General features: G+C 47.7%; 1 protein-coding gene across 10 annotated transcripts in view; it reads right to left on the minus strand.

Annotated features, from left to right (window-relative positions):
- Window positions 1-27,659, minus strand: part of NAP1L4 (nucleosome assembly protein 1 like 4) — a 1,556,420-nt gene that overhangs the window by 1,243,408 nt on the left and 285,353 nt on the right. For all 10 annotated transcript variants that reach the window (XM_069624142.1, XM_069624141.1, XM_069624146.1 and 7 more), the window contains one exon: window positions 25,018-25,082. In XM_069624142.1, the coding sequence (XP_069480243.1) occupies window positions 25,018-25,082 (65 nt within the window). The remainder of the gene's footprint in view (window positions 1-25,017; window positions 25,083-27,659) is intronic.

Raw genomic sequence — 27,659 nt, forward strand, 5'->3', positions numbered from 1 at the left:
GAAGCTAATGGATCTAGGGTGGTTCACTTGAAAGATCAGGCTACCAAGGTCCATCAAAACAACAAAAAAAGGGGAGCGGGGGGGAGCTGCTGAGCTGCAACTGTCATGGTTGCTTAATCACAAGGCTCCTGCCCATGAGAAATTCTGTTGCCGAAAACCTGCATCCCGTTTGAGTGCCTTAGCGGTGTGGCAGTGGCATTTGGTGGTCGAGATCTGCAAATCTGTCCCTGGACCCAGACTGCAGCATGTGCAGCATAAACCCTGCCGGGGATGTCGCGGACGGCTGGCAGGGAGCGCTACTGGGCTATCCTGGCACAGTGCTGGCATGCGAGCGGAAGGCGTGCCGAGCCTAGGCGGGCTCAGAGCGCAGCCGAATGGTGAGCGCTCCCGGCGTTAGGGCTGCAGTGTTTGAAACAAAGGCGGCTTTGAGGGGAGCACCAGCGGAGTGGGCCCCTCCATCAATGGTCCTGGGGGCTCAGCAGGATAACGCATTCAGTGAGACAGATAGTGTGCCGGAGGTGCCCTGAGGCCTCTGTCATGCTGGCCATTACAGGTGGTGTGGGGCTGAGAACAGCGTGGGTGAGCTGTGCCCCCTACCGAGGTACATAACTGCACCAGTCAACACTGAAGGACTCCGATTTACTGTGTGCACTTGGACTGCAGGCTGGGAGCCGGGGACACTATAGTTTTAATTACTACACGCAACTATGTGCTCAGAGCTGCTTGCGTACGGGGAAAGGGTACAGAGAGGGGCTGGGAAGAATCCTAGTCTGGTGCTCTGCCATTGAAACCCATACCAATCGGGGGCAACGTCTGAAGGAGGGTCCCGTAGTGGGTGCCTGAAGGGATTGGGGAGCACACCTGGTCCTGGAACTCCTGCTGATATATGTGCAGCTCCCACGGCTGACTTTCCTGGAGGCAGGCATACCTGCCGAGACAGAGGTACCAGTTATGACAAAGGGAGCAGCCAAGAAGCGTGGCCTGATGGATTTGTTCACCAGCACTACTGGCAGGGTACAAAGTTCTGGCCCGGCAACGAAGACTGCCCCAGTGTTCAGATGATTGGGCCGACCGGGTTGGAACTCCTGATGGCTGCAATGAAGTCCAGATTTGCCTCTCTCAATGCCAAACTGGACGATATAGTGGCTAACAAATTCCCTGAAAGCCAGGAAGGATCAAGAAAGTGGGCGGATCACCGAAAAAAGAAATGGGCAACTTGAGGATACAGTTCCATCCTATGATCAGTTGCTGAAAGGGGTCACAATGGAGCTAACTGTTGTAAAGTCGAAGTACAAGGACCTCGAGTCACGCTCCCATCGATATAATACACGTATAGTGGGAGTGCTGGAGTCGGCAGAGAAGGAGCCCATGGAGCAATTTCGGGACAGTCTTCTGGCTGTTAGTTTTTCCAACACACTGCCCTGGTGCCTGCTTCCAAGCCAGGGGCACTGCCGCGCACAATCATAGCACAGCTGTTAAATTATCGCAACTGGGATCACATTTTGTGTTTGTCAAGAGAAAGGGGTGGCTGCAATTTGAAACTAGTATCATCCATGTTTATCTCGACTGCTCAGTTTGCAGCCAGGCGGTCATATGACCCGGTCAAGTGCTTGCTGTGGGAGCGGCAGGTCCAGTATGCCATCCTTTTCCCGTCACGGCTCTGAATTTTATCTGGAGGCGGGGCGGATTTCTTTGAGATGCCAGGCAACGTTATGCAGTACATCGAAGCGTCTATCACCCACTCTGGGGCGAAAGTCCTCAACCAATACCTAACTGTGTGTTATTCCTTCGTTGGGGATTATTTTGGAGTGGGGGTGTTAGGGAGAATTCTCTTAAAAGGCTAATTTCCCTTACCTGTAGAGTCCCCCAGCAGCTTTGCTAGATTTGAAGGGTTTACATTTTTCTTCTGCCAAGAGTGAGACTCTTTTTCCCACTCTTAAGACATATTGCTGATGTGTGTTTTAGGCCATTTTTGTGCTTAAGTTCTATGGGGTTTTTCTCACCCTCACAGGTATCATCTTGTTACATGTGTGTTAAACAGCACCCTAAGTGCAGTAACACGGGGGTGTCATAGTGACCCCCAAACAGACTCCATACCCTGGGACTAACTACTATCTCCCAGGGCATGAAAAGTCCATTGACTTTACTAGTCAATAGTTATGAACATAACCAGTACAACCCATCTTACTATGGAAGTACTGGGAAGGGTTAATAGTTTTTCCCTGGTGTTAATTTTCGAGAGGGTACTGTATAGTCCCTCGCTCCAAAGTTTCTGGCTGGTGGCAGTGGTTACTACCATTAATATTCGACGGCGTGGGATTTTCCCATTGTTCGAGGCTACCACTTTTACAGACAGCCTCTAACGTACCGCCAGGTTATTTTAATATTAACTTTAATAGTCTTTTTTTTTTTGTCTGATCTTTAACAATATTTCTTTCTCGTGTCTCGCTCTGTAATCCAAGCCCAGGTCGGGGATCCTTTGTTCGTCCTTTTGGCTTCTGCACAGAAGCCCTCCTTTCGGCGCCACTGAGTCTGGAGTAGACAGGATGTGTGGGAGGGGGAGTAGGACCCCGGACAGGGTTACCAGGCAACCCAAGTCGCACTCTGCTCTGATAGGCTGGGGGTTATCCCGCCAGGATAGCCACCCCACTGCGCGAGTGACAGCCGGGCTGTATGAATGGGGGTCTTTCTGCATAAAAGCAGGGATCGGAGGACTGGAGGACAAGATGTTGCCACTGGACTCAAGAAAACCAAAGAGGAGAGAAGCCAAAGACATCTGCAACGACTGAACCACCTGTGAAGCCCTGCTGCAGATCCTCACCACTTTTCTCCAATGACAAGAGAAGATCTTCGCCTCCAAGAGCCTTCTTCCCCTGAGCTGGTGGGGCTAACCAGTTAGCCAATCGCCTTCCAGGACCTGCCTTGGTCAAATCACTAGTGCCAAACACTAGGAGACCGGATAGCCAGGCACCTGTCCAACACGACCGCGATTTAAAGGAGCGTACCTTTTATTCCATTTTGTGCATCACTGCAGCTGGTTTCTTCCCTGGGGAGTGCAGTGACTCAAACCTTCCTCCACGACAAGAGCCTCTCTTCCTTTGCTATATCTCCCAAACTGCAGGAACTGCCAGGAACTACTGCCACCGCAGGAGCCACATCCACTTTTAAGGTACATTGTTCCGCCAGGCAACCCGTTTCATTGGGTACTGCTAAAGGTGTTTTAAATCCTTTACTTACCTTCTGGGCTGGCCGCCCCTTTCATCCAACATTGTCTTGACTTTCTGCACCCTCCTTTTTGAACCGTTAAACAACGACTTGACTGCAGCTACTAGAACCGTTTGATCCTGGGCACTTTGCCTTGTACCACTGACCGTGGCACAGGCCTATTGACTCTGGCTAACTCTGTTACAACTGCCTTCTCTCTTTCTTTTCATCAAGAAATGTGTTGGTGCACCTTATAAAACTCTTATAACTACCTTTTCCTTTCCCTTTATATATTGTTGAAGTGCCATTTTGTATTGCTTATGCTAAAGTACTACCTTGCCTAACTTGTTCACAATCTTATTAGGAAGTGTTGCTGGTGTGTTTAGGAGTCTGACCCTGTATTACTTGTCCTTTCGCTCCCTCTGAAGAAATTGTTAGAGTGCCATTTCTGCTTGGTTTAAACTGTGCCGTTTTGCTCAGTTTTCACTCTTGCTCAAACTTGTCTACAATTTAATTAGGGAGTTGTGTATACTTTTCTTGACTGTTTTTACTTGCTTTAATAACAGTGATTTGTGTGTAGAACTAAGTGTGTAAAATAAATATATATTCTTTTTGATATAAAGCTTTGGTCAGTCTTTCTAGTATTGTAGTCCTAGTCTAGTATTCTAGTCCTATTGTGTAAACCCTGAATTCTACTCATCTCCCTCTTGAGATAAGTCTGACTGCTCAGCCACAGCTACCAACTAAATATTTGTGGTACAGACTGATACCAAAGGATATTTATTGCATATACCTGTAGTCCTAATCTTTTGTAGTGCTCCCTAAGGGAACTGCATTGGATTCTGCCTAACAGAGGATTGGGGGGATTTGTTTTACAGTGATTATATGCCCCCCAGCCTTTACTTACAGGAGGAGCATGGGACATGCACGTTTCACTGTAATGTACATTGCAGCCTTGTTTAGTACATTGTTGGACGGCATTAGAATGCAAATTAATTCAATTTCGGCAACCCTAGTTTGTCCAGTTGGGTTGCTGCTCGCACCATTTTCCTTGAAGGTTTAATAGTGGATGGCTATGGGGTGACAATGTCCTGCTGAGGTCGACTGCGCGTGGGGGAGGGTGGTTGGGATGTTACAGTTAAAAGTTTGACAGACAGAATGGCAATGATATTGTCACAACACGGGGTGCTGGGATTGATTGGCTGTGGTGAGGATTGTATAGAAGGCTGGTTGTGATAACAATGGAAGGGTGATCCAGTCACCTTTCTTTCGTGAAATGTGAGGGGGGTGAATAATCCAATTAAGGCGAGGAAGATATTGGCCTATATCGCTAGACAACAACCAAAGGTGCTTCTGCTGCAAGAGACGTCCCCTCTGGGGAACGTTCATGAGGTATTTGCCCCGAGATGGGGTAAACACATACACTCTGGAGGATAAGATCAGGCCCATCCCCACCTCCTCAGCCAGCCTCAGTTTGCAGCAAATAAGGCGATCCGACAGACTGGTGGTAAATCGAGCCTCTTGTATTATATAACAAATGCACAGCATACAGAGAGATCCGCATAGAACACAGCATACAAGTGTTCAGGAAGTCCTCACATGGAGTTCGCTACGATCCCCCCCCACCCCCGCAGCGTGACGGTTTACATAGCATATAATAGGCAAACACTAATGTTTCAGTACTTTCACAATGGGGGTGTTGCTTGGCACGATATTGCAGATATTTGGCAAGAACTGTTGACATTTTACTTCTTGTGACCTTAAGAGGCAGCCCTACGATGACATTGTGTTGTATTATGAATAAGCGGCATTCGCAGAAACCCTACTGTTATCTACCATACATGGGGCTAATGCTATACTTGTAGAGAATACACGGAAGAGAAGGTCCTAGGAGGGGTTTGGGCCTGTCCGGAGTGCTGCACGTGGAAGCAGAGGGAGGTGACATGAAGGGTCTGAGGCCCTAACTGGTTGGGAGAGACTAATGTAGCATAGCATTGCATAACATGGTATAGCATTGCATTGCAATCCTGCCACATCATCCCCCCCACACCCTCTGTTTGCTCGTAGACCACAGGGAACAGGATTGCAGCATAATCTCAATAAAAGATCCCTAGGTATATCAGTGACATAACGATAGAGTGGAGAGGCACAGGGATTGCTACTGAAAGGCATTGTTCCTAACAGTAATTGTGTGGCTTAAAAGGTCCCAATTCAAAAATTCAACCCAGGAGACCACCAGGGAGAACGGGCCAAGATGCTCCGCCGTATGCAGACTTCTTGGAGCTTAATAACATACCGCCCCACCCCACGGTTGAGGTAGCTGTGCCTGGGGGGCCCAGGGCAGCAGGAGCTGGTGAGGAGCCCCGGCAGCTGCCCAGCAACCTTCTTAGGGGAGCTGAGACTGAGGTTGAGAGGAGGCGCACAGACCCTGGCCAAACAGAGGCTAGGCGAGCAGCAGCGGGCCCCGCCTGCAGGACAGGATTCACAAAGAGCCGCAGCGAGTCCCTGAAGTGAGGCAGGATCCCAGAAGTGAGCCCTGATACAGCAGGGAGAAGGAGCTGGCCGCAGTAACCAATACAGCCAGCAGCTAGGCTCCCTCTTCCCATTGAAATCAGCGCGACCGGCTTGTATTGAGGGACAGAGCCGCAGCGCGAAATGCCTCTAGGGCCCACGTTGAGTGAGTCCTCATTGAATAGGCTGGCCCACATCATATGGATGCATCACTGGGCTGCCTGGCTGGCGTGGGGAAAGGGGAGGCATGGCATCTGTGGGGCCACAGAACCCATCTCCGGCAGGGAGAGTAAATCCGGAGTGTTGACCGGAGTGATAGCGGGCCGGAGAAGAGTCCTGAACCCGCCCTGAGGGTCGGAAACCAGTGAAGCCTTCCCACCCAGAGAGTCAGCAGTGGCTGGAGCTAGAAGGGCCAAGTGGCGACATGGTAGGGTGGCAGCCCAGTGCTCCAGTAAAGGCACAACGCTCTGCACGCCACCCCAGGAAAGGGGAGGCAGTGGCCAGCTGTCAGAGAGGCGGGTGCCTCATCTGGAGGAGAGGATGGTGGAAGGGGACAGAGGAGTCCTGCGCAGACCAAGGAGGACCAGCCCTGTGGTGGGACGAGTACTTGGAAAGTGGAGGAGTGCAGTGGGCCCACATGGACATATTGATGGCAAGTGGAGGGTCAACACGTGGGAGTGACTCCACCTGGGCCCCAAACACTGGAAAGAGCAGCAAGCCCAGGCCGGCTAAGGGAGAGTGGGTTGACAGGGATCGTGTCACTATAGCACTTCAGGAGAGGTTTGAGGAAGGACATGGGGGAGCCCCCGAACTCACTAGATAAGATGACAGGTGAGGGGGTATGAGGGGGCACACCGGTCCCGGCCCTGATCAGAGAGGACCTGAAGGGTATTTTTTTTACAGAAATCAGGGCAATTCGAACAGACATACATGCTTCAATTTGTGATCTCCAGGGCAGGATGGACAAATTGGAAGATAAGATGGAGGGTATGGAAAACAACCATCTACAGGGGGGCCTCCTCGACATGAAATATGAAGCGAGATTAACAGACCTCGATTCCAGGGAGGAAGACATGCAAGGAAGACACGCTCCTGAAACTTGAGCTCAAAACAGAACGCAGAAATAATGTGCGTATCCTAGGGGTGGGAGAACAGACGGGCGAGACAGCAGCCAACATCAGCAGGAATGTGCAAGGCATGATTAACCAACTTTTCACACTGGAGGAGGGGGGGGGGCGGGGGGAGTTCAACTGGAAGGAGCCCACAGAGAAGGCGGTGGCTGGGGCGTTGGGAAGCATTATGGTCGTGTGAGGCACAAGGTCCATTGTGGCTCGCTTCCTTAGATACAGGTGGAAAAGAATGGAAGTCCTGGAGAAGGCAAAGCGATTTGGGAGCATCCAGTTCGAAGGTGACACGATCAAGGTGTTTCAGCACCGGTCGGGTCTCACACTGTCTCGGTGGAGGGATTGCCGTCTGCTGACCCAGTGGCTGACAGAGAAGGGCATCAGATATCCATGGTCCTTCCCCTTTGCACTGTGCTTTGAGAGGGGTGATGCAGACTATCTGGTCACCAGTGGCCAGGAAGCACACCAGGTCTTAAAGGAGGGAGTGGTGAATGAGAATTACGTCGGAGGTGCGGTTGGAGTTAGAGGAGGTTGCCGATGAAGGGTTCCTATGGGCCAAGATGAAGACAAGAGCGGGCAAATTCAAGAAACTCAACACCCCCTGCCCTCCCACAAGAGAAACAGTGAGACTTTCGGATGAAAGATGTAATGGTGGGCAAAGGCGCAGCAATACTGATAAACGTTGAGGTATTACGGGGGGAGAAGGAGTTAGGTGAATCTGTCGGTGAGGCTGTTAGTCGCCCTTGGTGGCCCATCACATGGTGGCCATCGTGGTGGGGGGTTCCTCTCTAGGGGAATTGGAGGGAGGAGAGGGGTGGGGACTAGGGGTGGGTGGGGGAGGTAATGGGAAGGTTTGGGAGAAAGTTTGGGAAGACATGAAGAACTGTCCAGCGACAGATTGTGTGAGAGTCTTGAGGAGCCAGAGGGTCAAATTGATATCCATCATGGCGCAGGTTGCAAGTGGGGGCCAGGCTGACGAGTTAAATATGGGGACTTTAAACGTTAAGGGACTAAACTCACCCGTCAAGCGGTCCCTTTTGGAGAGGGAATTTCGTAGTAGGGGTCTGGATGTGATGGTGGTCCAGGAAACAAGGCTTACCAGGGGAGAAGAAAGGCATATCCCAGGATCTCAGCTTGGGCAGGTTTTTGGGGCGTCCGGTCCAGTCAAAAAGGGTGGTGTAGGGATCCTCCTCAGCAGGAGAATTTGGTTTGCCGCGCCACAGGTATGGAAGCGGGCAGATGAGATAGCCCTGGTAGTTTCAGGGATACTGGAGGTAGTGCAGGTGACTCTAGCCAGGATTTATTGCCCTAACACAGGGCAATCTCTGTTCCTCCAGGAACCTATGGGAGAGACAATGGCCCAGACTGTGGGACTACTATTGCTCGGAGGGGATTTCAACATGTGGACAGACCGGTGTGTGGAGAAGGGTTTGAGGGGAGTAGCAGAACACAGGAAGGATGACTACATGAGGGACCAGGGCATAGCCCATGTACGGCGGGAGGGTCACCAGGCTGACAGGGGCTATACCTTTTTTTCCACAAGCCCACAGGTCTAGCAAAAGGATTAATTACTGGTATATGCACCAGCCACTTGGGCAAAGGGTCGTCACGAGTGGTCTTCCCCCGGTTATTTGGTCGGACCATGACATAGTTGTGTTGACTGTTACTCTCCAGGGCCCAAAAACACTTCAAATCCCTCTGGCGCTGGAATGACATGTTGAAAGACACGATTTTTGTGGAAAACATAAGGGTTGCAATAGAAGAATATTTTTGTATGAATGATAACAGTGAAGCTGAACTTTGACAGGGTGGGATGCTGCTAAGACATCATGGCGGGGCCTCCTGATATGGGCGAGCACTACCAAGAAGAGGATTAAGGCGCGTCAGACAGAGAAACTGAGGGAGGAGATCAGAGTGCTTGAGGCAGGAGGGAAGGAGGGAGGAAGCACTAGTGAGGCAGGACTAGTTTTATCTAGGAAGAAACAAAGGGAACTGAAGCAGCGATATTATGAGAAGGGGGACAAGGCAGATGCCCTGCTAGCATCGAAACTCCAGGGGCAAAGGGCAGATCGCTGGATAGCAACAATTAAAGATTTGGATGGGGTCCTGCAGTCCAATACAGGCAAAGTCCTGGAGGTATTTGAAGGGTTCTACAAGCAGTTATATGGGGATGAAGGGAATATAGGTGAGGGAGACCTTGATGGTTATCTAAACAAAGTGTCACTCCCTCCTCTGGGTGAGGGGGAAAGGGACGCCATGGAGACCCTGATCACCCGGAGGAGGTGCTCAGAGCAATTGGTGGGTTGAAAGTTGTGAAGGCCCTGGGGAAGATGGATATACTGCCGGATTTTATAAAAACATTCTCTGGCAGCCTGGTTCATCATATGACAAGACTGTTTAACAATATCCTGTCCATAGGGAAAGTACCCCCTTGTTTGGTAAGGCATTGAGACCGGTTATACCCAGGCGGGGAAGGACCCTAGGAGTTGCAAATCATATTGCTCCATATCCCTCTTTAATGCATATACTAAGCTATTTGGAGGCAGCAGTGAAGAGGACGGGCAACCCCGTTTTGGTGGCGCTTGACCGGGTGAACTGGGACTTTCTCTATGGGGTATTGACGAAGTACGGCTTCGGAGAGAGAATGTTGAGGGGAATTCGGACATTATATGGGTCTCGAGTGGCAAAGGTTACGGCCAATGGTAGATTGTCAAGATCAATTAAACCAAAGAGGGGCACGAGACAGGGTTGCCCCCTCTCGCCGCTCCTCTTTGCGCCGTCCATGGAGCCGCTCGGGGACCAGTTCAGGCACTCCCCACAGGTAGAGGGGATTAGGTGAGAGGGAGTTTAAAGTAGGCTTTTACACAATGTCCTGCTACACCTGGTCAATCCGATTGACTCGATCCCCGCAGCGTTGGGGATCATTGAGAGGTATGGGAGATAGGCTGGCCTTAGGGTGAATAGGGATAAATCGGTCATTTTCCCTTTTGCGGAGGATAGCCAGAGAGAGGTTAAGGCCCTGTGAATGGAAATCGAATTGGAAGAGATGCAATACTTAGGTGTTACCATTGTAAGGCCCAGGAAAGACGTGGGAGAGGCCAATTACCCCCCTCTCTTCAGTACACTATTTAGTGCAATGTAGGAGTGGGTGAAAGGGCAAATCTCATGGATGGGTAGACTAAAAGCTTTGAAAACGAACCGGTTGCCCAGAGTGATTCATTTCTTCCAGATGCAGAAGGGCCCAGGAAGCCCTACCGCGTGAGGCAAGTCCAGGATGCCCCGGTTTCTATGGCAGGGAAGGAAACCAAGGGTGGGATACTCAACACTGATTTCCAAAGCAGGAGGGAGGGGTGGGGTTCCCAGACCCGAGGCTGTATTATAGAGCGACGCAAGTGCGAGCAATGGTCCCACATCTGAGGGAGGACCGGGACAAACAATGTGTTGTATTAGAAAATTTGCACTTACACCCGGCTACAGTGGGAGAGTGGCTTTGGGTTCCGAGAGGACGCCTCCAGAAGCGAATCAGGGAACACAAATAACTGGGGATTTACTGGGAGGTTTGGGGGAAGGGGCGGAAGGTCACCACGTGGCCCTCGCCAATGGATGAAAAATTGAAAACCAAGGTCCTTTTATTCAATGATTACCTTCAAACTCGATAAAGGGGGGGTGCATTTCGTTGTTGGTCGCAGAGTCTGACAGGTGCCAAGAAATACCGTTTTGACCAAGAGAGATCAGATCAGGGAAGGGCGACTGCGGAAAAAATAAATCAGACAATTAAAGCAAAATGACAGAAACTGGCCTACTAAAGATACAGAATGTATAAGATCATCACCCTAAGACAGAATATGATCTTCCAAAGGAATGCTAGAGGCCTTTGGGCCCCCTTCAATAAATACAGGGCCCACCAGCCATTCAAACAAGTTAATTGTATTTTGGAAAGGGCATGGAGTGACCACTACTTTAAGACCACAAATGAAGCTCCTTTTGCACCAAATTACAACCCATACTACTGAGAACTTAATTTTAATCGGGAAGATCTCCAAAAATTGAACAATTCAAGAGCTTGTGGCCCAGGCAGGATCTCAAATACAGTGTTGACAGCTAATGTGGTACAGTAGTCGAAAATATTGCTGGTCCTATTTTCACGGGGGGCTCTTGAGGGTAACGTACCATTGTCTTGGTGTAGAGCCATCATTGTCACAATCAAAAAGAAGTGAAACAGGGACTCGCAGTTGAATTACAGACCAATCTCTTTGATAGTGTTCAAGGTCCTTAAGGATTTATCCGGTTGGGCAGAACAAACTAGGAGGCCTTGCATTTTTCAGAATGGCTTCAGAATGGCTTCAGAATACATACGGGGGGTGTGGCCTGGAGTGCCAGCGATGTGGCAGCTCCATTGATGGCCTCCGCACTGGTCTGCGGCCATTAACACAATTCCTGCCATGCCACTCAGAGAACTGGACCTGTAACTTTCTAGACCCAGCACATACTTACCATAGGGTGCTGGAGGGATTACTTAGTATCCCCTTTGCCTATTTTCTCAGGTAACAATTTTGTTACCCTTCCTACAATTAATGGCTGGTGGCAGTGGTTTACTTTTTACTATCATTGTGTGTTTTTACAGCAGTAAGGCACCCATCGGTGCCCATTTCGTCAAAATGGCCCTGTCTTTTTTTTTTTGCCATTTCTTGTCAGGAAGGTCCTTCTTGAGATTTACTTTGTGCGCCAAACAAGGTTTGGTCTCTTTGTTCATTTTGTCTTTGGCGGGATTCACGAGTGAAGCCCACCTCTGGCTCCAGTATGTCTCGGAGGGGCAAGAAGTGAGGGGGGTGCCCGAACCTCCCTGTGTGTAATCCCCTTGGTTACAGGAATGCACCCAAAGGTGATTGGTCGGCTAGCTATCCGGCAGGGACAGCCACCGTGCTGTGCGATTGACAGATAGGCTGGAATGAATGGGAGAAACCTGCATAAAAGGCAAGGCTTTTTGGCTTGAAAGGCAGAGTCGACCACTGGACGAAGGAATCTGAATAAGAACTGGAAGAGACGTCTACTGCAACTCTTGGAACGTTAGTTTGCCCACTGAAGCCCTGCAGCTGTGCTGAAGCTCCGAATTTGCCTCGACTAGAGAAGCACTGCAAGGACGACTTCTACCTTGCTTGGTTGGACCAATCAACTCCAAAGTAAGCCCGCCTGGACATCCTCTCGAAGCTGGTTGTATTTCCACTGCAGTTGCTGCTGAAACCGAAGAGCCGGGGAGAGGAACACCAGATTGTGTGCTTGCTTTATAGTCGGACCCGAGCACCAGGAAGATCCTCCGGACTTCACTGTTGCAGGACTGACCAAGCCTGAGCCACCTCAACAGAGTGCTGGACCCCAGAAGCAAGGACCGTCTGAAGTGGTAGCTAAGTGTTGCTATTTGCTGTCAGATGTGAGGAGCTGAAACACAGAAGGACCGCTGAATTGAAGTTTGCCCGTTGCTGCCGCTGACCATCCCATCGCAGAGCAGGAGTCCCCAGACGTCCTCCCTCTTGCCCCCATGACTGAGGCTCAGGAACAACAGGATCTGCAGAGCTGAACAGGAACAGAAGCCAGCTGGAACCATTTCTTCTAACCAGAGGTACTGTAAAGTCTAAAAGAAATTGCCTCTTGTTGTGTAGCCTTACTTGCTCAGTTGAGACCTGTCTTGGTTACCTTGCAGAGTTGTTAAAGTTTTGACCCTCACAAGCCTCCCAGCTTGTGGCCCTTCAGTGTTCTATTTTCTACAAACATTTCTACAAAAATTGTGCAAGACCTATTACCTACCTGCAAAGACGATCTCCAGTCCTCCTTGACATTGTGCATTAAACCTTGGCTGTCCTGGCTCCATGAGAGACTCCTCTTTACTTCTGACTGTGCTTTGGAAGGTGTGTAAAAGTACTTACCAGTTCATGAATTATTTGTTAACTTTTGTTTCATTCCTCTATTCTATCATTTTCACCCAACTCAGTATTGCTCTAAATGTACCAGTGATAAATCAATGTCCACAGTGTCCTAGCTATTTAAGTCATCTGAAGGTGTAGAAAGTGTCTGTGTGCCATCGCCAATGGGTGTCACTTGATTTAGAGAAACAGTGTGTTTTGAAGTATACTTAAGTCTTACATGTTTTGCTCCCTTTCTGAAGAAGGCCTATATAACTGACTGTGAAATAAATTAATAATTGTTTTATCAAGAAACCTTGAGTATCGGTGTTTATTTGGATAACTGTACTGTGAAACTGTCAGAACATTACTGCTCACATTGACCCCTATTGAGATAAGCCTGGCTGCTCGACCACACTACCAACCTGTGTAGTTCAGACTTCTACCAAAAGTTGGGCCCCTATTGCCAGGAGGTCTAGGTTGTTGTAGTGCACCCAAAAGGTACTGCATACAATCTTTCCTAACACAATTACCATTCCTGGGATATGCGCAGAGGAGGCACTCCATCGGGCCCCAGTTGTATCTCATTATGCCTACCATTTTACAAGTCTGTTTGATTTGGGACCAAAAAGCCTTGCAATTTTGAACATTTCCAAAACATGTGGATTAGATCTGCATCTTCTTGATGACACCAGGTACAGGTTGAGTGTTTGTGTTTATTGAATTTGGCAACTCTACTAGTGGTCACGTATGTGCTATGGAGGACATTTATTTGAATTGGTTTGAAATGAGCATTCCGGGACACATTTTTAGGAAATTTGAGCATACGTTCCCACTCCTGTTCCGTTATTTCAGTCCCCACATCCGTTTCCCAATGCATCTTCAATTTTGGACCAAGATGGTTAGGCCGAGTCAGCAAGCAGCTATATAAATAGACACCGGTTTCCAACAGTCCTCGAGTGCATACATTAGAGCTAGTAGCGCAGTCTCTTCCAGCTCAACAGGTCACTTGCACCATTTACGTCTCGCCACACCCACCACTTTCATGTACCTTAGGAATTGGCCATTGGGCAGGCCAGTTTGGTGGGCCGGGCTATCCAAGTCGTTTGCCACCCTACCGATTATAGTTGCATACAACCGAGAAACCAATCTGGTTTTGATCCCCAAGCTGATTAACTCATGTAGAACAGGCACCATTGGGGGCTCCTGAGGGAAGCTCGCAAAACTATCCTTTAAGCCAATACAAACCCTGAAATACAGGAAAACATCTAGCGCAGTTACTTTTACCTTGGCTTTAAATTCTTCCAATGTCAAAAATTGGCAACCCGGGTAAAGATCACGCCAGCATGCAAGCCACAATTTCTCCATACAGTGTACAGAAACCTCCTTGCCTGTGAGTGGAATCCCTGGCACATGCTTAATCGGGAGGAGTGGCGAATAAAGAACCTCATTACTAGTTGAGCCCTCTACCCTCCTCCACGCACTGCAGGTTAGCTCGACCATATTGCGTGCCATGGATATTCGCTGCAGTTAATTGAAGATAACTGCCCTCAGGAAGGAGGCCATCACTCTCTCAATTTGTATGGGTGCCCTGTCAGGTTTTAAGTTGTACCAGTGCAGCAAAAAGGGCACCTGAGTGGCCAACCAGTACACCTCAGGATCAGAAGTGCCAGTCTCCGCCTCTCCAAGGCCACCACCAGTTTATCCCAGCTCAACTAGGTCCGTTTTCCCTGCATATAAAGATTCAATATGACAGATTTCAATGATTTAAAAAAATGTAGCAGGGCAAATATGGGCACATTGATAAATGCATAAATCTGGCCATTATTACCATTTTAATAAGCGACACACAACCAAAAAGGGACAGAGGCAAATCCATCCACATCCCCAGAAGTGCCTCTGTGCTTGCTAAATTAACCACTTAGTTCCTGATAAAGTTCCTTGTGAGACCTTGCGATCATCACCCCCAGGTATCGAGTGTAGCCAAGATGCCACTGAAAGTTAAAATCTTCCAGAAACCACCCAGTGCCACCTGTCAGGGGGAACAATACAGACTTCGGTTGCTTTTCAGGGCTGAACTTTAATCGCTCCAACGCCAGGATCTCTCTCATTACAGGTGCCAGGTTTGTATCGGGGTCCCTCAAACAAAATTAAATCGTCTGCATACAACAAAATCACCAACCTGTGTGAAGAGCTGCACCCCTTTTTCGATATGCTTTGAGCGAACCAACTCACGAACGGCTCGACAGCAAACAGCAGGGATAGCTGACACCCCTGCCGAGGACCCCTGCCCATTTCAACAGGTGGTATGAGTTTACCATTTACCCAAAGCCGCGCCACTAGGCCCCTATATAACAAGGAAACCATGTATATGAACTCTCCAATCCCCATGCGCTTCAGGACAGCGAAGAGAAAAGGCCACTCGATTGAGTCAGCACCTTCCCGGCATCTAGGAGGCCATCTACCAAATAAGGCCGTTGATCCAGGACTGAGAGGAGATCAAATACTCTACAAAGACCATAGGATTTGGACCTCCCCGGAATAAACCAGGTTGGTCGGCCAGCACACATCTGGGCATTAACGTAGCAAGCCTGCACAGGTAATGATTTTACTCTCCATATTTATTAAGGAGATTGAGCGTTACAACGCACTGTCCTGCAGGCTTTTTCCTGGCTTCAGGAGAAGGGCGGTAGTGGCTTCTCGCATGGAATTTGGCAGCGCACCATCGAGCAGAGCCTGCTATACATACAAAGCATATGGTGAATGAGCACCATGGTGTTTGCTTTGTAGAAATCGGCAGAGGCCTTCGGCCTGTCGTTTTCCCAGCTGGGAGAGACTTTATAGCCTCCTGGATCTCTTGTATCTCTTGTTCAGATAACGGACTGCCAAAGCAATCCCTTTCTTCCTGCCTTCCTTTCTAGCCAGTACAACCCAATTTGGTCTAAGTAGTCAATCACACTCTGATCACCGTTGTCCATGAGGAATACAACGCCCTGTAGAAATCCAAGAGTTCCCCCAGTATCCGTTCATCTCGGAGACTCAGAGAAGCTGCAGAAATACACTGTCAGAGAATCTTTGTGTGATTATTGAAGGACTCCGGCACACCGACCAACAAAACAGAAGACCCCTAAAACAGAGAGGAGAATATAAGCTAATGGGATGCGCTGGAAGTGTGGGTTATTCAGGTGAGATCAGAGGTGGAGGATGGCCATGAGACCAACAGGAGGGAAGAAGGGCCACATGCTGAGGAGGAAATCATTGGAGAAGCTGAGATTTTTGCAAGTAAATTACAATCCCACCCAGAGAGCAGGCCATAGTTTGGACCGGACAGAAGTTGCAGATACTAGAGCGGACCTATAGTAGAGTGGCTTTGAAATCAAGGTTAGCTCACAAGTATTCCTTGGAGGTGAGAGCTGGAGTAATTGACTGGGCTTACAGTGGTAATTAAGGTTATTTTGTTGGACCTCAGGAATACCCTGTTCATGCTGAAGCACGGCTAATACATTGTCCATCTAATTGATGAACCAATACTCATTCCGAGCGTAGAAGAAGTTGAAACACTAAACACTGATGCTACAAGTGGGGCAGATGCGCCATCACACACCGCCTCCCAGACCCCCAAGAGAGAGTATACATAGAAGATAAGAAAAATCTAAGTGAGTGTTTGAGGCCTCTTTTGCTTGTATAGCGATCATGCTGTTTCATATATTGTTGACACAAGTCGAGCACAGTTACTCTTGCCAAACTTCAGGGAACTAGTTTTGTTGCACTGAAGGGGGGGTTAGGTTGCTGAATACACAGATGACACAGGAAGGCAACGAATGGTAGCATGTATTGTTTTAGAATATTAGATTTTTTGATTTTTGGTTGTAACACTGAGCAAGGGCTATCGTCATTTTGAGGCACCATTTCAAGCTGCAAAATGTGCTATTTTAGAATTTGATGCAATCCAGTTCTTTTAATGAAAGATTTTCTTCTTACTCCTGCATTAAGAACACCAGACAGCCAAGGTTAGGGAAGATGTGAGGATAGGATGGCATTAGCTGAAGCTGTGAGCATTGGTTGACTCCAAACTAGATATGCAGCGATTATTTTTGGCCCAGATGATAACTGGATAAATACACAAAGTCCTGCTTGCCAGGTGCTGAAGGATCCCTGCATTAACATTTCCAAAGATGCAAACGCAGTGCCCCCTATGACAAGTTAGTGCCAGAGCACCAGTGGTAGAATTTATTGGTGAGCCCAATAAATACAAAAAATTATTTACTGCACACAGAGCCTCCAACGTGTTTTTTTTTTCTTTCTTTTCTAAAACAGCTATTCATCCCAACTCTTTACACCAACCCAGCACCTGGAAGGTGCTTTGTAGTAGCATTTCTATCAGGCTCTTTCCATTAGATGTGTCGTCTCCCGGAATACTAAGATCCTATTGCAAGTAGCCCTGTTGGGCTTACTATATGCACACTAGAGCAGTTGCTCCCTTTCAAGAGGTCTGCCATGGCGCCTGCCCAGGGACGGCCAGCTCCACCAGAACATTTTGCAGCATATGATTGGGTGCCGGCTCCACCCTAGATCTGGACTCCGAGCTCGCAGGCAGACTGAGCCAGCCCATTCCAAGGCCTCCATGCAAGGCCTGTAATGCCAGTCTGGGCCAGTCCAGTCTTCAGCCTGGTTCTGGAATGCACTAACCACTCAGATGATGACACGCTTTAGGAGCAATTGTATTTTTACTTCTCCCTTGAAGCAGTGTATCCAGGTTATCACAGGGTCTCCTCCGCTTGTCATGTACCTAAATGTAACCATTTCATAACTGTAACTTGTAACTAGCTGGTAACTGTAACGAGCGCCTAGATACCTCAGGGCTTTGTGCGTTGAAATAAATGCAAAAATAAATGAAGCGGTTTGCAGAAGGAGTCGCGCCTTGTCTGCAATCACGGTAATGAGAAAATTAGATATTTCGGTCCTGACCAGACGGGACAGCAGAGACCCTGTCCTCTGACCGTCGCCATACCTTCTCACTGGGTAACTGAAGGGACTGCTCGGTTGCGTGGGAGGACTTTAAGAGCTAGTAACTTTGGAAACAAAGAGGGTGGCGCCCTACTACTGGCGTTTATATCTTTACACACAAATTCTTAGTAAAGACTTTATTTATCATGCTTTGTATAGCTGTATAAAAGAATCTGTTTAAAATCTTACAGTAAGATGTGTAAGGCACACAAACTATTCTGAGGTTAACTCGCCGGGGCCTGGATTCTAGATCGTTCTGCTTCTCCAGAAGTTCTTTGATCATCCTCTTCAGCTGGACCAACTCTTGCATCACCGAGGATTCGTCCTCCACCGTGGACAGGCTTTGCTCTGCCTCATCCAGCTAGTTTCAGTGCCTGTTGAGTCTAACCTGCATATGGTCAACTTGGCAGATGAGGGTGTACAATTTGCTATCCAGCGAAATTGATGCCAGGCTGTAACTGAGTCAGGATACCCTTAATGTCTCGCAGCGTGTCCGGACGCAGCTCTGCACGGGGCTCCGCAGCCTCCACTACACCATGCGACTCCTTTGCTGTGAGGGTGTGCCATACAGGAGTTTGGATTGCCTTCTCACTTTTTCCCATCCTGCTCACAGATTAAGGAGCCACACGTAGTCCAGAGGGGCACCCAACTTCAATCCCCCTTGATTGGACCCACTGGAGTCACCTGCTGTGGGGGGTGGGGTGGAGTCCCCTCGCAGCAGCGCCACCTACAGTCAGGGCGCCACCACCAGTTCCACAGTCTTGGTCTTCTGCTTGTAGGTGAGTCCACCCCTCTGGGTCCCAAAACTAGACCTCAGGGGGTTAATGCCTCTCAACCGAGGTGCCACTCACACAGGTGGTCACGGAGCGAGGCTATTCACTATTCCCTTCCAACAGGTCTCATCTCTACAAGCAACCACCGATGGTCACACCCCACAGCAGACTGCACCTTCCTGCCTCCAATGGGGCCATCCAGCTGTTCTGCCAAGTAAATGCTTCAGCTGCTTCCCACGAAACGGACACCTCTCCCACTTCACGCCAACAGAGACCATACTCGGGGCCTCATGTCCCCTGATGAGCACGCTGCAGCCACGGGACGATCACCACCTCCCGGGGGCCTTGTAATTTTAATCCTCAGGCTGCAGGCTCAGCAGTCACCCGCAGCAGCATGCCAGTCATCTCGCAGCCTCCCTCCTCCACTTTATTTGTTAACAGGCAATCAAGAGAGGTGTCGGGGGACAGCTCTGGCAGTTGCTACAACAGGAGGATTACCTCCGACATACGGTCACTTCCGCCTTTGCCGTATTGCACTTCTGGTGGTTCCAGGAGAAATGTTTCAAGGAAGCGCAGGTGGCGCACAGTCCCAACAAGCAAGTGGCAACGCGGCAGCAGGGACCTTTATTCCACAGGGTCCAATCGCTTCTCCGGTAACAGCCCACACTGTAGAACCCGGCACCCCTGCGAGTGAGGCAATTCCTATCTCCATTGTCCTCGGCACCATCTTCGGTCCTCAGGACTGTCAGACCCTCTGTGCGGGTGCAGTGTATGTATCCCTGCAGCAGGGGACTCAGTTGACAGGCTGGCAGCACCCAGCGCAGAGGCTCCTTGTCGCAGTATGTTTAGCCAGCTGGGTCACGTAACGGGCCAACCCTTTTTTCCGACCACCTCCGTGGCCCCGCTCTTCCGCAGGTACCTACGTATCTCGCGTGTCCCCACCACGGTGCACCGCCAGTCAGGATCAATTCTGCCAGGGTTTGCATATCGCAGCCGACGGCATGGGCTGCCCCCACAGCTTTTCCCTCTCAGCGCAGCAGCCCACCTGAGCCACGCAACCTCCTCCTCTCCAGGTTCTGCCACCACCCTATTTGCTGCAGCGGCCCCCCAGATGCGGCAACAGTCTCAGAATAAAGTCATTCCAAATCGCCAGCACTGCTTTCACTGGGTCTGGAGGGTAACTAAGTGTTGAAAGGCAGGCTAGTATCCGGATTTTCAGCAGGTGATGCAGGAGCGCACATAAGAGCGGCCATCCTAGCTCAGCTCTCAAGCGCCCACGAAAGGTAGTAGTATTTCTACAAGGAGTAACAACAATTTTATGTCAAACATTAGCTGATGGCTGGTGAGAGGTAATATGTGGTCTTCTGCTGTCTTGTCTAGATCGACCATGGGAGGTGAGCCAGAAGCTGCAGTGTCCCAGATGGACTGGTAAGGAGGAGTCCACTCCCTGCTTTCTGAAGAGTAGTTCCACAAAGATGTCATTCAATGCACATATAGCAATGCTTGAGTGCCTCTTGGACCCTGCCCTACCGGCTTGCATTAGGAAAGATTTTCTGTTTGCTCCTTTCCTCCCATAAATTTCTATGGACACCCTTTCTTTTTTGCTGTGTTAGGGCTACAGACCTACATTTTTGGAGGCAAGTAAAGCGGCCTGCTTTACTTCCCTTGTGATTTTGCTCACACTTATGGTGAAACTGATCAGTCCACAAGACAATTGGTACTGAAAGACTGTCTCAGTGAATTTCTTGCATTGTTACAATTGCACATATCACAGTAAAGTATGGTTAGGATACTTTATATCCCATCATTTTCTGCAGTAGCTTTTTAGTTACATTTACAATGCGTCTAGGACGAGCTGTTGGCAACAGACATTTCTCCACTGTTTTATATACTTTTTAATCCTTCACTTTTCCATTTACTGCAAACAGCTCTGTAAGGCGTCAGAAGTGAGAGCTGCACACAAGTTTGCAATGTTTTTTGGTTAAAGACTTAAGAAAAGGGGTTGGGAAAAATCCTCTCTGGCCTTGCTCCAAGAGGATGTCCCTACCTAAACAAAAATGAAGGTTCTGTGCGTGTCAGGGTGTCAAAAGTAAAACTGCCCAATGTCCACTTTTAATTCTAACCCTCACACTACAAACTTAACTAAAGTACAAAGCAGGATTTGTCTTTAACCTTGATCGGTTTAGAAAAAAGTGTTCAAAAAGGAAGAATAAATGATTTAAACAAAAGTAACCTCAAGGATAAAGTTCTTGATTAATTTAATTTATTTAAGGTGATATAGTTTTGAATACAAAAACTTTACACATAAATCAATACATTCAAATAATCCTAGTACCAACTACAAATACCAATACATACATACATAAAATCACATCGTAAGACAAAATAAAATGAAGTGAGACTTATCACAAAATCAGAGTCAAAATCAAAGTCAAAAATCGGAACTACACACCAGTAAACATAGAATGAAGAACTATTTCTCCCTTCGCATAGTCAGGTTTACATTTGATTTGATTCTGGTTTTAGACCAATAATTTTGCATTAGTAGATAAGTTCATAGTCTTGAATGCTCTTAAATGGGTAGATGGACTAAATGGATAGGTATCTCCAGTAAATGTTTTACTACCAAGTGATTATATCAGCACTCAAGATCTTATCAGCATAGGACAATACTCAAGGGACAACTGAAGGTGAGAATTAAGGGTATTCAGGCAGTGGAGCCAAAACTCTGTATCTTTGATGTGATCTAGGTGATGGACGAATTCACCATAATGTTTGATATACCAACGCCATGTGCATTAATGGGGCCTATCTATATGTTGAGCCGTTTCGGGCTCCAGACAGTTCTTACATATCCGCCATTACCAATCAGGTTTAACTACTGATTGCTCACGACACATTACTGTCAAAACTGGTAAATGGTTAATTCATAATAAAAGTATACATCTTCTTAGATTAACTGATGGGCATAGGTTTAACTGCGTTTGCGCCTTTTTGAAAGTATACAGTACATTTGACACAAATGTATAAGATATTTAGATGTACATAATTATTCTGCAAGTTCCACATATCCATACGTTTGCCGAGATGATATTTCATATGTTCATGTTCATCTTCCCATTTGGGGGTCCTGCATATTTCTTCAAATAATGTCTACATATCAGTTGTCGACTAGCATTGCTTTTTGCTCCGTAGGTCTTCCCCTATGCTAACTAATAGGTTGTTGGTGAGGTTAGTGTAGATTTTAACAAAACGTTCCGCCCTCTTTTTCGGGACCATTGATTTCAATGACAGTATCCCCAGTTCCAATCGAAGGATAGCCATGGGGATACATTGAGGGAGGCCCAGAAGCTTTCTCCAAAATGTACCCTCTATAATTAAAGCGGGTAGCTCCCTCTCACTAGAATTGTGTCTACTCCTTGAGATTTCCAAAAATCATAGTTCTTGGGGCCTGTTCTGGCCAAATACAACACTTGCATAATAGTCGTTTGATTTCACAGTCTTTGGGCCTCTCTTGGCAGAGTACTACACTTGTACAGTAACTTTTTCACAACTTTGGTTTCCTTTCAAGAATAGTTCTTTGGACCTCTCCTGGCCAAATGCAACACATGCATACCACACTTTGTCTACTTGTAATCTTCAATGCCTTGCCACTACTTGCGTATGACTTTGCCTGGTGTACTCTCCGGCCAGAATTTGTAATTCACACACTTGCGCCTGCCTGGTATACTCCCCTGCCCGGACTACTGCGTTTAGCCATGGGTTTTTCACCCACTCCCAAACTTGTCTGTATATTTGGTTTCAAAATGTACCTTCCCAATATTTTATCTTTCTTCTGTTTGTTTATTACTAACACTGTGTACAACCACACAGTTTGTCATTCAAATGCCCTTTTACTATGTCCATCATTTTCAAGCAGGTAACTTTCAGTTAGGTTAAAAGCTTTCGGAATGTTTGCCGATACACGCTAGTGTCCCCGTTCCTCTCAGCAGTACTCACCAGCTTCTGCAGGCATTGATTTCTTCTCTCGGGGTCGGTAAAGGAAGGTTCCACGCTTCTTCTCTCGCACAGTTTTCGTTCGCTTGCCAGTCCTTTGTGGCTTTCTCCCAACACGCTTACTGGCTTCGGTAAGCGAACTGCCTCTTCCATGCTTCTCAGTTCCACAAGTTCCTAATTAGCACAGCGGTGAGCCACTTGAATCCACCACGCCGACACTGGCTTGTCGACTCCTTGCCCTTCATTTTCTGTCTGTTGCTTACTTAAAGTTCACGGGCATAGGTGTGCGCCGGGAAACACTAGAATGCTTGCCAAGTTCACAATCTCTCGTTCCACATTGCTCTATCCCTCCTCTTCTTTGTTTCAGTATTTCCCGAATTCTGGGAACATAAGTCCATTGTAAATGTTTGTCTCTGATGGATTAATAAGAGAAATTTAAATTGAAAAAGGTGGTTCCATCAGATTAACAAGGGTGGTTAACAGATTTAACTAGGAGTCTCCCTGTTCTTCCTGGGAAAACGAGGGGAAGCATGGCAATAAGATATGAGGGTCTCAGACACAGGAGGGTTATTCTCAATGGAGTAACATCTCCCATGTGCTCCTCCCTCAAACTGCCACCCCCTAGGCTCAGGATCAAGTAGCAGCTGCTGCCCCCTGGCCATAATGAGAAGGGGTAACCGCCAGAAGTTCCCGGATGACTCCACCAGATTCATCACAGCTCTTAATGTCTAGCATCCTAAAATGGCAGTGTCACAAGGTTTTTGCTTGTACGTGGGCTATATTATTCTTTGGCCTTCTTCCTGCCCTCTCTGGTTGCAAATTGTCATATATGGGCAGCCTTTTGCTAGGGAAAGCTGCTGCATTCCTGGGCAAAGGGGTGATTTGCATAAGAGCACGGATGAGGGTATGGCTGGGATTGTCTGGTCCTAGTAAACATCCAGATGCCCGATTGTCTGTTGAAGCAAGAGGCTATTCCTGATTGGATAGCCACTGCCTGTTTGAAAGGTACATATCCTTACCATTGGTTGACAAGGGCGAGCATCCAGTCCTGATCTTGGTTGAAAGGCAGACTCCTGCAGCCACTCTTCAAATCATCATTGGAGTAAAATCCACTAAAGAAGAGAAGCCTGCGAGGACCTTCGGATAACCCTCTGCAGCTGACCAACACCAACTCCAGTGAAGTCCTGCCCTCTCTGCCTGATCTCAAAAATACCCTTTGTCAGTGATTTGACCCCTGGAACAGTGGGAAAAACCAGCCTCGACCCCGCTCAAGGATCTGTGCCTTCAAAAGTGTTATTAGACCAAGCAGTGGTCCAACCATCCCTCTCCTGGTCTACATCGCTGTCTCTGTCTCGGTTCCGAGTGCATCCTTGGAACTTGGAGGATCTTCAACTTGTACAACAGTATGCCTGCTCCTCTATTTTCAGCCTTCTTGCATCAACAGAAGCCAGGCATGACTTGCTTGTTTGTAGCGTTCCCCCCCCACCCCCGATCGTGGCGACTCTGTTGCAACTCTTCTTCTTAGGAGACCTCTAGGATACAGTCGCCTGCACCACAGAGGTCTTAATCTATTCTTTGGGTTTTCAGTTGGAGGGTGTCTGAAATTGATTACCACGTACTTTGACTAACCTTAACTAAATTCTGCACCCGAAAGGGACCTCTGCACCCGCAACCTGGGCCTTCTTTGACCGGATCAAGCACTGAAGCGTCTATCCCAAACGTATTCCCGAACCTCAGCAGAGTGTCAGGGGGCAAAGTTAACCCCTCCCTCAGGGTTACAGGGACATTCATTACTATGCCTAAATTACCCTTTCCTGACTTTGGCGATGGAGTCCTGGTTAAGGATCCCGTCCTAAGCCTATCAATGACTGGGATCGAGTTAATTTACCTACCTGAAATTTACTTAAACCTTTTTGTCTTTTGAATCATAACCATCAGAACGAGAAAGCTAGATCAGGAGAACGTATGAAAAGCAGGAAGGAGAGAGAGAGAGGAAAGAGGGCATACACAAAAACAGAGAGGAGACAGGAGACTGGCAATCCAGGAGAAACGAAGAGGGTGAGAGAGAGGAGAGTAGAAAGTGTGAAAAGAGGGAATAAGTGAATAGGAGAGACTAGGGAGAGGAGAAAGTGTAGAGGAGAGTGTTGAAAGGAGAGACACAGCAGGAAGCACACCTTGACCATCATTATCAGGTTGCCAATAGGAACTCCCAGAGGGAGTGTGAAACAAGGCTGTGGCCTTTAGAACCTCATCAGTAGACCATATTAGCAATAGGCAGTAGTAGTTACCTTTCCGTGGTCCTGACAGAACATCTCTGGGATAGGGAAGTCCAGGCTAGGGTGGAGGCATCACACAGTAAACTGAGGATTAGAATCCCCTTCCATAGGCCCTACTACAAACAGATTTTGAGCAAGTAGTAGAAATTGACCTGGTTTTGAACTTATCCAAGCGAATTATCAAATTGAGGCCATCAGCGACACATCGAAATGTAACAATTCCTCTTACCTTTTTCTTCAACTGCAGATGTGTCATCACCTTCCATGCATTCTGGAGGAGTATCTTCAGCTTTACTATAGGATTAAGAAAGAAAATGAAATGTCAGTTCAAGGACAACTTTCGCAGAATAAAGTAGTTTGAAGCAGAATAAATTGGCACACATCCGAGGCAATGCAGTATCCACTCAGGTGACCATTCTAGACGGTTGAATTGTTATAAAACATGCACCTTCCTGTAAATCTAACTGAAGTAAGGACTAACATCTTAAACCACTTCAGTTCCTCACAGAAGGCTGTCAAATAAGACAACTTGCATAAATTGTAGGTTCCTGCTAGTATCCCATTACTACATTAATCAATCCACTTGGTATCACCAGCGATAATTAATTTAGCAGGCAACATACAAGCCTAAGTTACTTATCACTGCTTCCAGACCTGAATGTAGAATACAGGTCTGTTACCTAAACGCTAAATAGGACATTGACCAGATGAATAGCGGTACATTCCATGAGAGGCAAGGCTTTGACTTGCACCTAGTCCACAAATATTTCTGGCTAGGAAAAGGATAAAGCGAGGTAGTTTGGGGAAGATGAAGGATTTCAATATAGTATTACTGCCCGGACAGAGTTAAAGGCTTGCCTTCAGGAATGTGCAATACAAAATACACCAGGGACCCCTCAAAAAATCCACAAAGAGCCAGGTAAATAGATGTGCTGTGAGGAATCATGAGTAAGACTCGGACACATGGGCATACTGTTGATTGCTATAAACTTTTATTTAAAAGAAATGAGTTGGGTGAAAAGCCTACTTTCCCTAACTCTATGAGGGGTTGCACTGCCTCAAAAAAACTAACTACGGTCTCTATCAAGAGGTCCTAAGTAAGTCTTGCGTCCAAAACACTAGGCTGACCCTCACACGCTAAACCTTATCAAAGGGCGAAAGGGCTTAAAGTTCTCTAGCTGCCACTTGCATCTGTAGTTAACAAGTTAAACTCAAAGTTCCAAAAGGGCTGTCGAAGAAAAACAACCCAAAGTTCCAGCATCATTAGAAAGGGTTCCCTTCCCCCAAGTTTAATTTTTTCACATAGTTCACAGTCTCATAAGCGCCAAGTGGGTGTTCACCACCTCTAACCCTTTCCACCCCTTTCAAATATATTGCAAGGATTTCGTATCAAGTAATTGTCCTTTCTTCTCCTTGCAATAGACTTGTTTCGCTTCCCCGAGGTTTAACACATTAACAAGGTTTCTTTACTTTCTCCTCTTGCTTGCTTTCAGCACAGTGATTTACAAGGGTCACCCAAAAAAGAAAGTATTTCAGTCCTATTTGTCTTTCAACTACTATTAGAAATTGGAACTGAGGGACGGGTGCAGGGAAAAAGGGAAGGATGGGGATTATTTTGACGTTTGTATTCTTGTAAATGCTAATAAAAATGTATAAAAACATTGCAACTTGTTTCCATCTGGAGAGATCACCCTCCTGTCTTGGGAGAAAGGGTTTCTCTCCCTCTCCTAGTTCACAACAAAAGAAAAGAATACCAAGAAATTGGTGTCACACTTTGCCTGAAATCTCACCCGTTTATCTTTCGACGTCTTGGACTAGGGTTTTTCCTTCTTCCGGACAGCGCGGTTCTTGTAGAGACACGGTCGCTTATCCTCTGTCGCCAGCGTGCAGGTGAAATCCGACCGAGGTGAATATGCATTCAAATCCAGGGTGGAAGGAAGCCAGGAAGGAACCAAGACAAGTACAAGGGTGGTAAGGAATAAGCGCTGAGGGCCGCAAGGCCCCAGGAAAGGAGAGCACTGATAAGACAGCTAGGGTAGAGGAGGGGGCTTAACAAAACCTGCAAAGGAAGGGTACTAAGCACAAGGAAAAGTACAACCACACTTGCCGAAATTCGGTTAGCTTTGAGACGCAAAGTGCCACGGGGGCGTGTCTCTTTTCAAGGAACTGGCAAAATCCTGGAAACACTAGAGCGGTAGTCATGCACTAGCGTCGGCCATGTTGGGTGTACCTTGGAAGGAATGTAGCAATGTCTTATGGACCAGGTAGTCCATAAGGGACTGAAACGTCGAATCATGACAATTGGCCTTTCCCTGCTTGGTCTTTTCAATCCTTGACAAAACTTATTTGCATGCAACACAGTTCAGAGGGGAATCTCCTGACGCAAACAGAAAAAGGCCTGGTGTACTTGCCTGCCAGGACCTGGTTAAAACTTGAATAATTGTACTTTTGGTGAGTGTATACTCTCCTGACAGGACTCTGCCAATGTTGTAACACTCTCATATGTTCATATTCTTCCCAGATAAACTGCACAGAATATAGCCGGACAGACCGGCCAGATGTAAATGATGTGAGGTTGAGCCAGACAACTTTTACCATGTTGCCTGATCATGCCCACAAATACGGCACTTTTGGAAGAGAGTGGAGAGAGCCATGGCGGAGATGCGGACGACCACGTGTACGTATACTCCCGCAGTGTGGCTATTAGCCATGGTAATGGGGCCTCTAAAGGGGACAAGAAATTGTTGGGTATGGCCACAGCCACAGCCAAACACCTTGTAGCCACCACCTGGGGGAAGCGTACAGCCCCAGGGTTTGAACGATGGATGGATTGCATGCACACATGTGAACAAAGAGAAACCAGATACATAC

The sequence above is a fragment of the Ambystoma mexicanum genome, chromosome 11 (genome assembly GCF_040938575.1).
Source record: "Ambystoma mexicanum isolate Mex_15411 chromosome 11, UKY_AmexF1_1, whole genome shotgun sequence".
NCBI classification, from domain to species: domain Eukaryota; kingdom Metazoa; phylum Chordata; class Amphibia; order Caudata; family Ambystomatidae; genus Ambystoma; species Ambystoma mexicanum.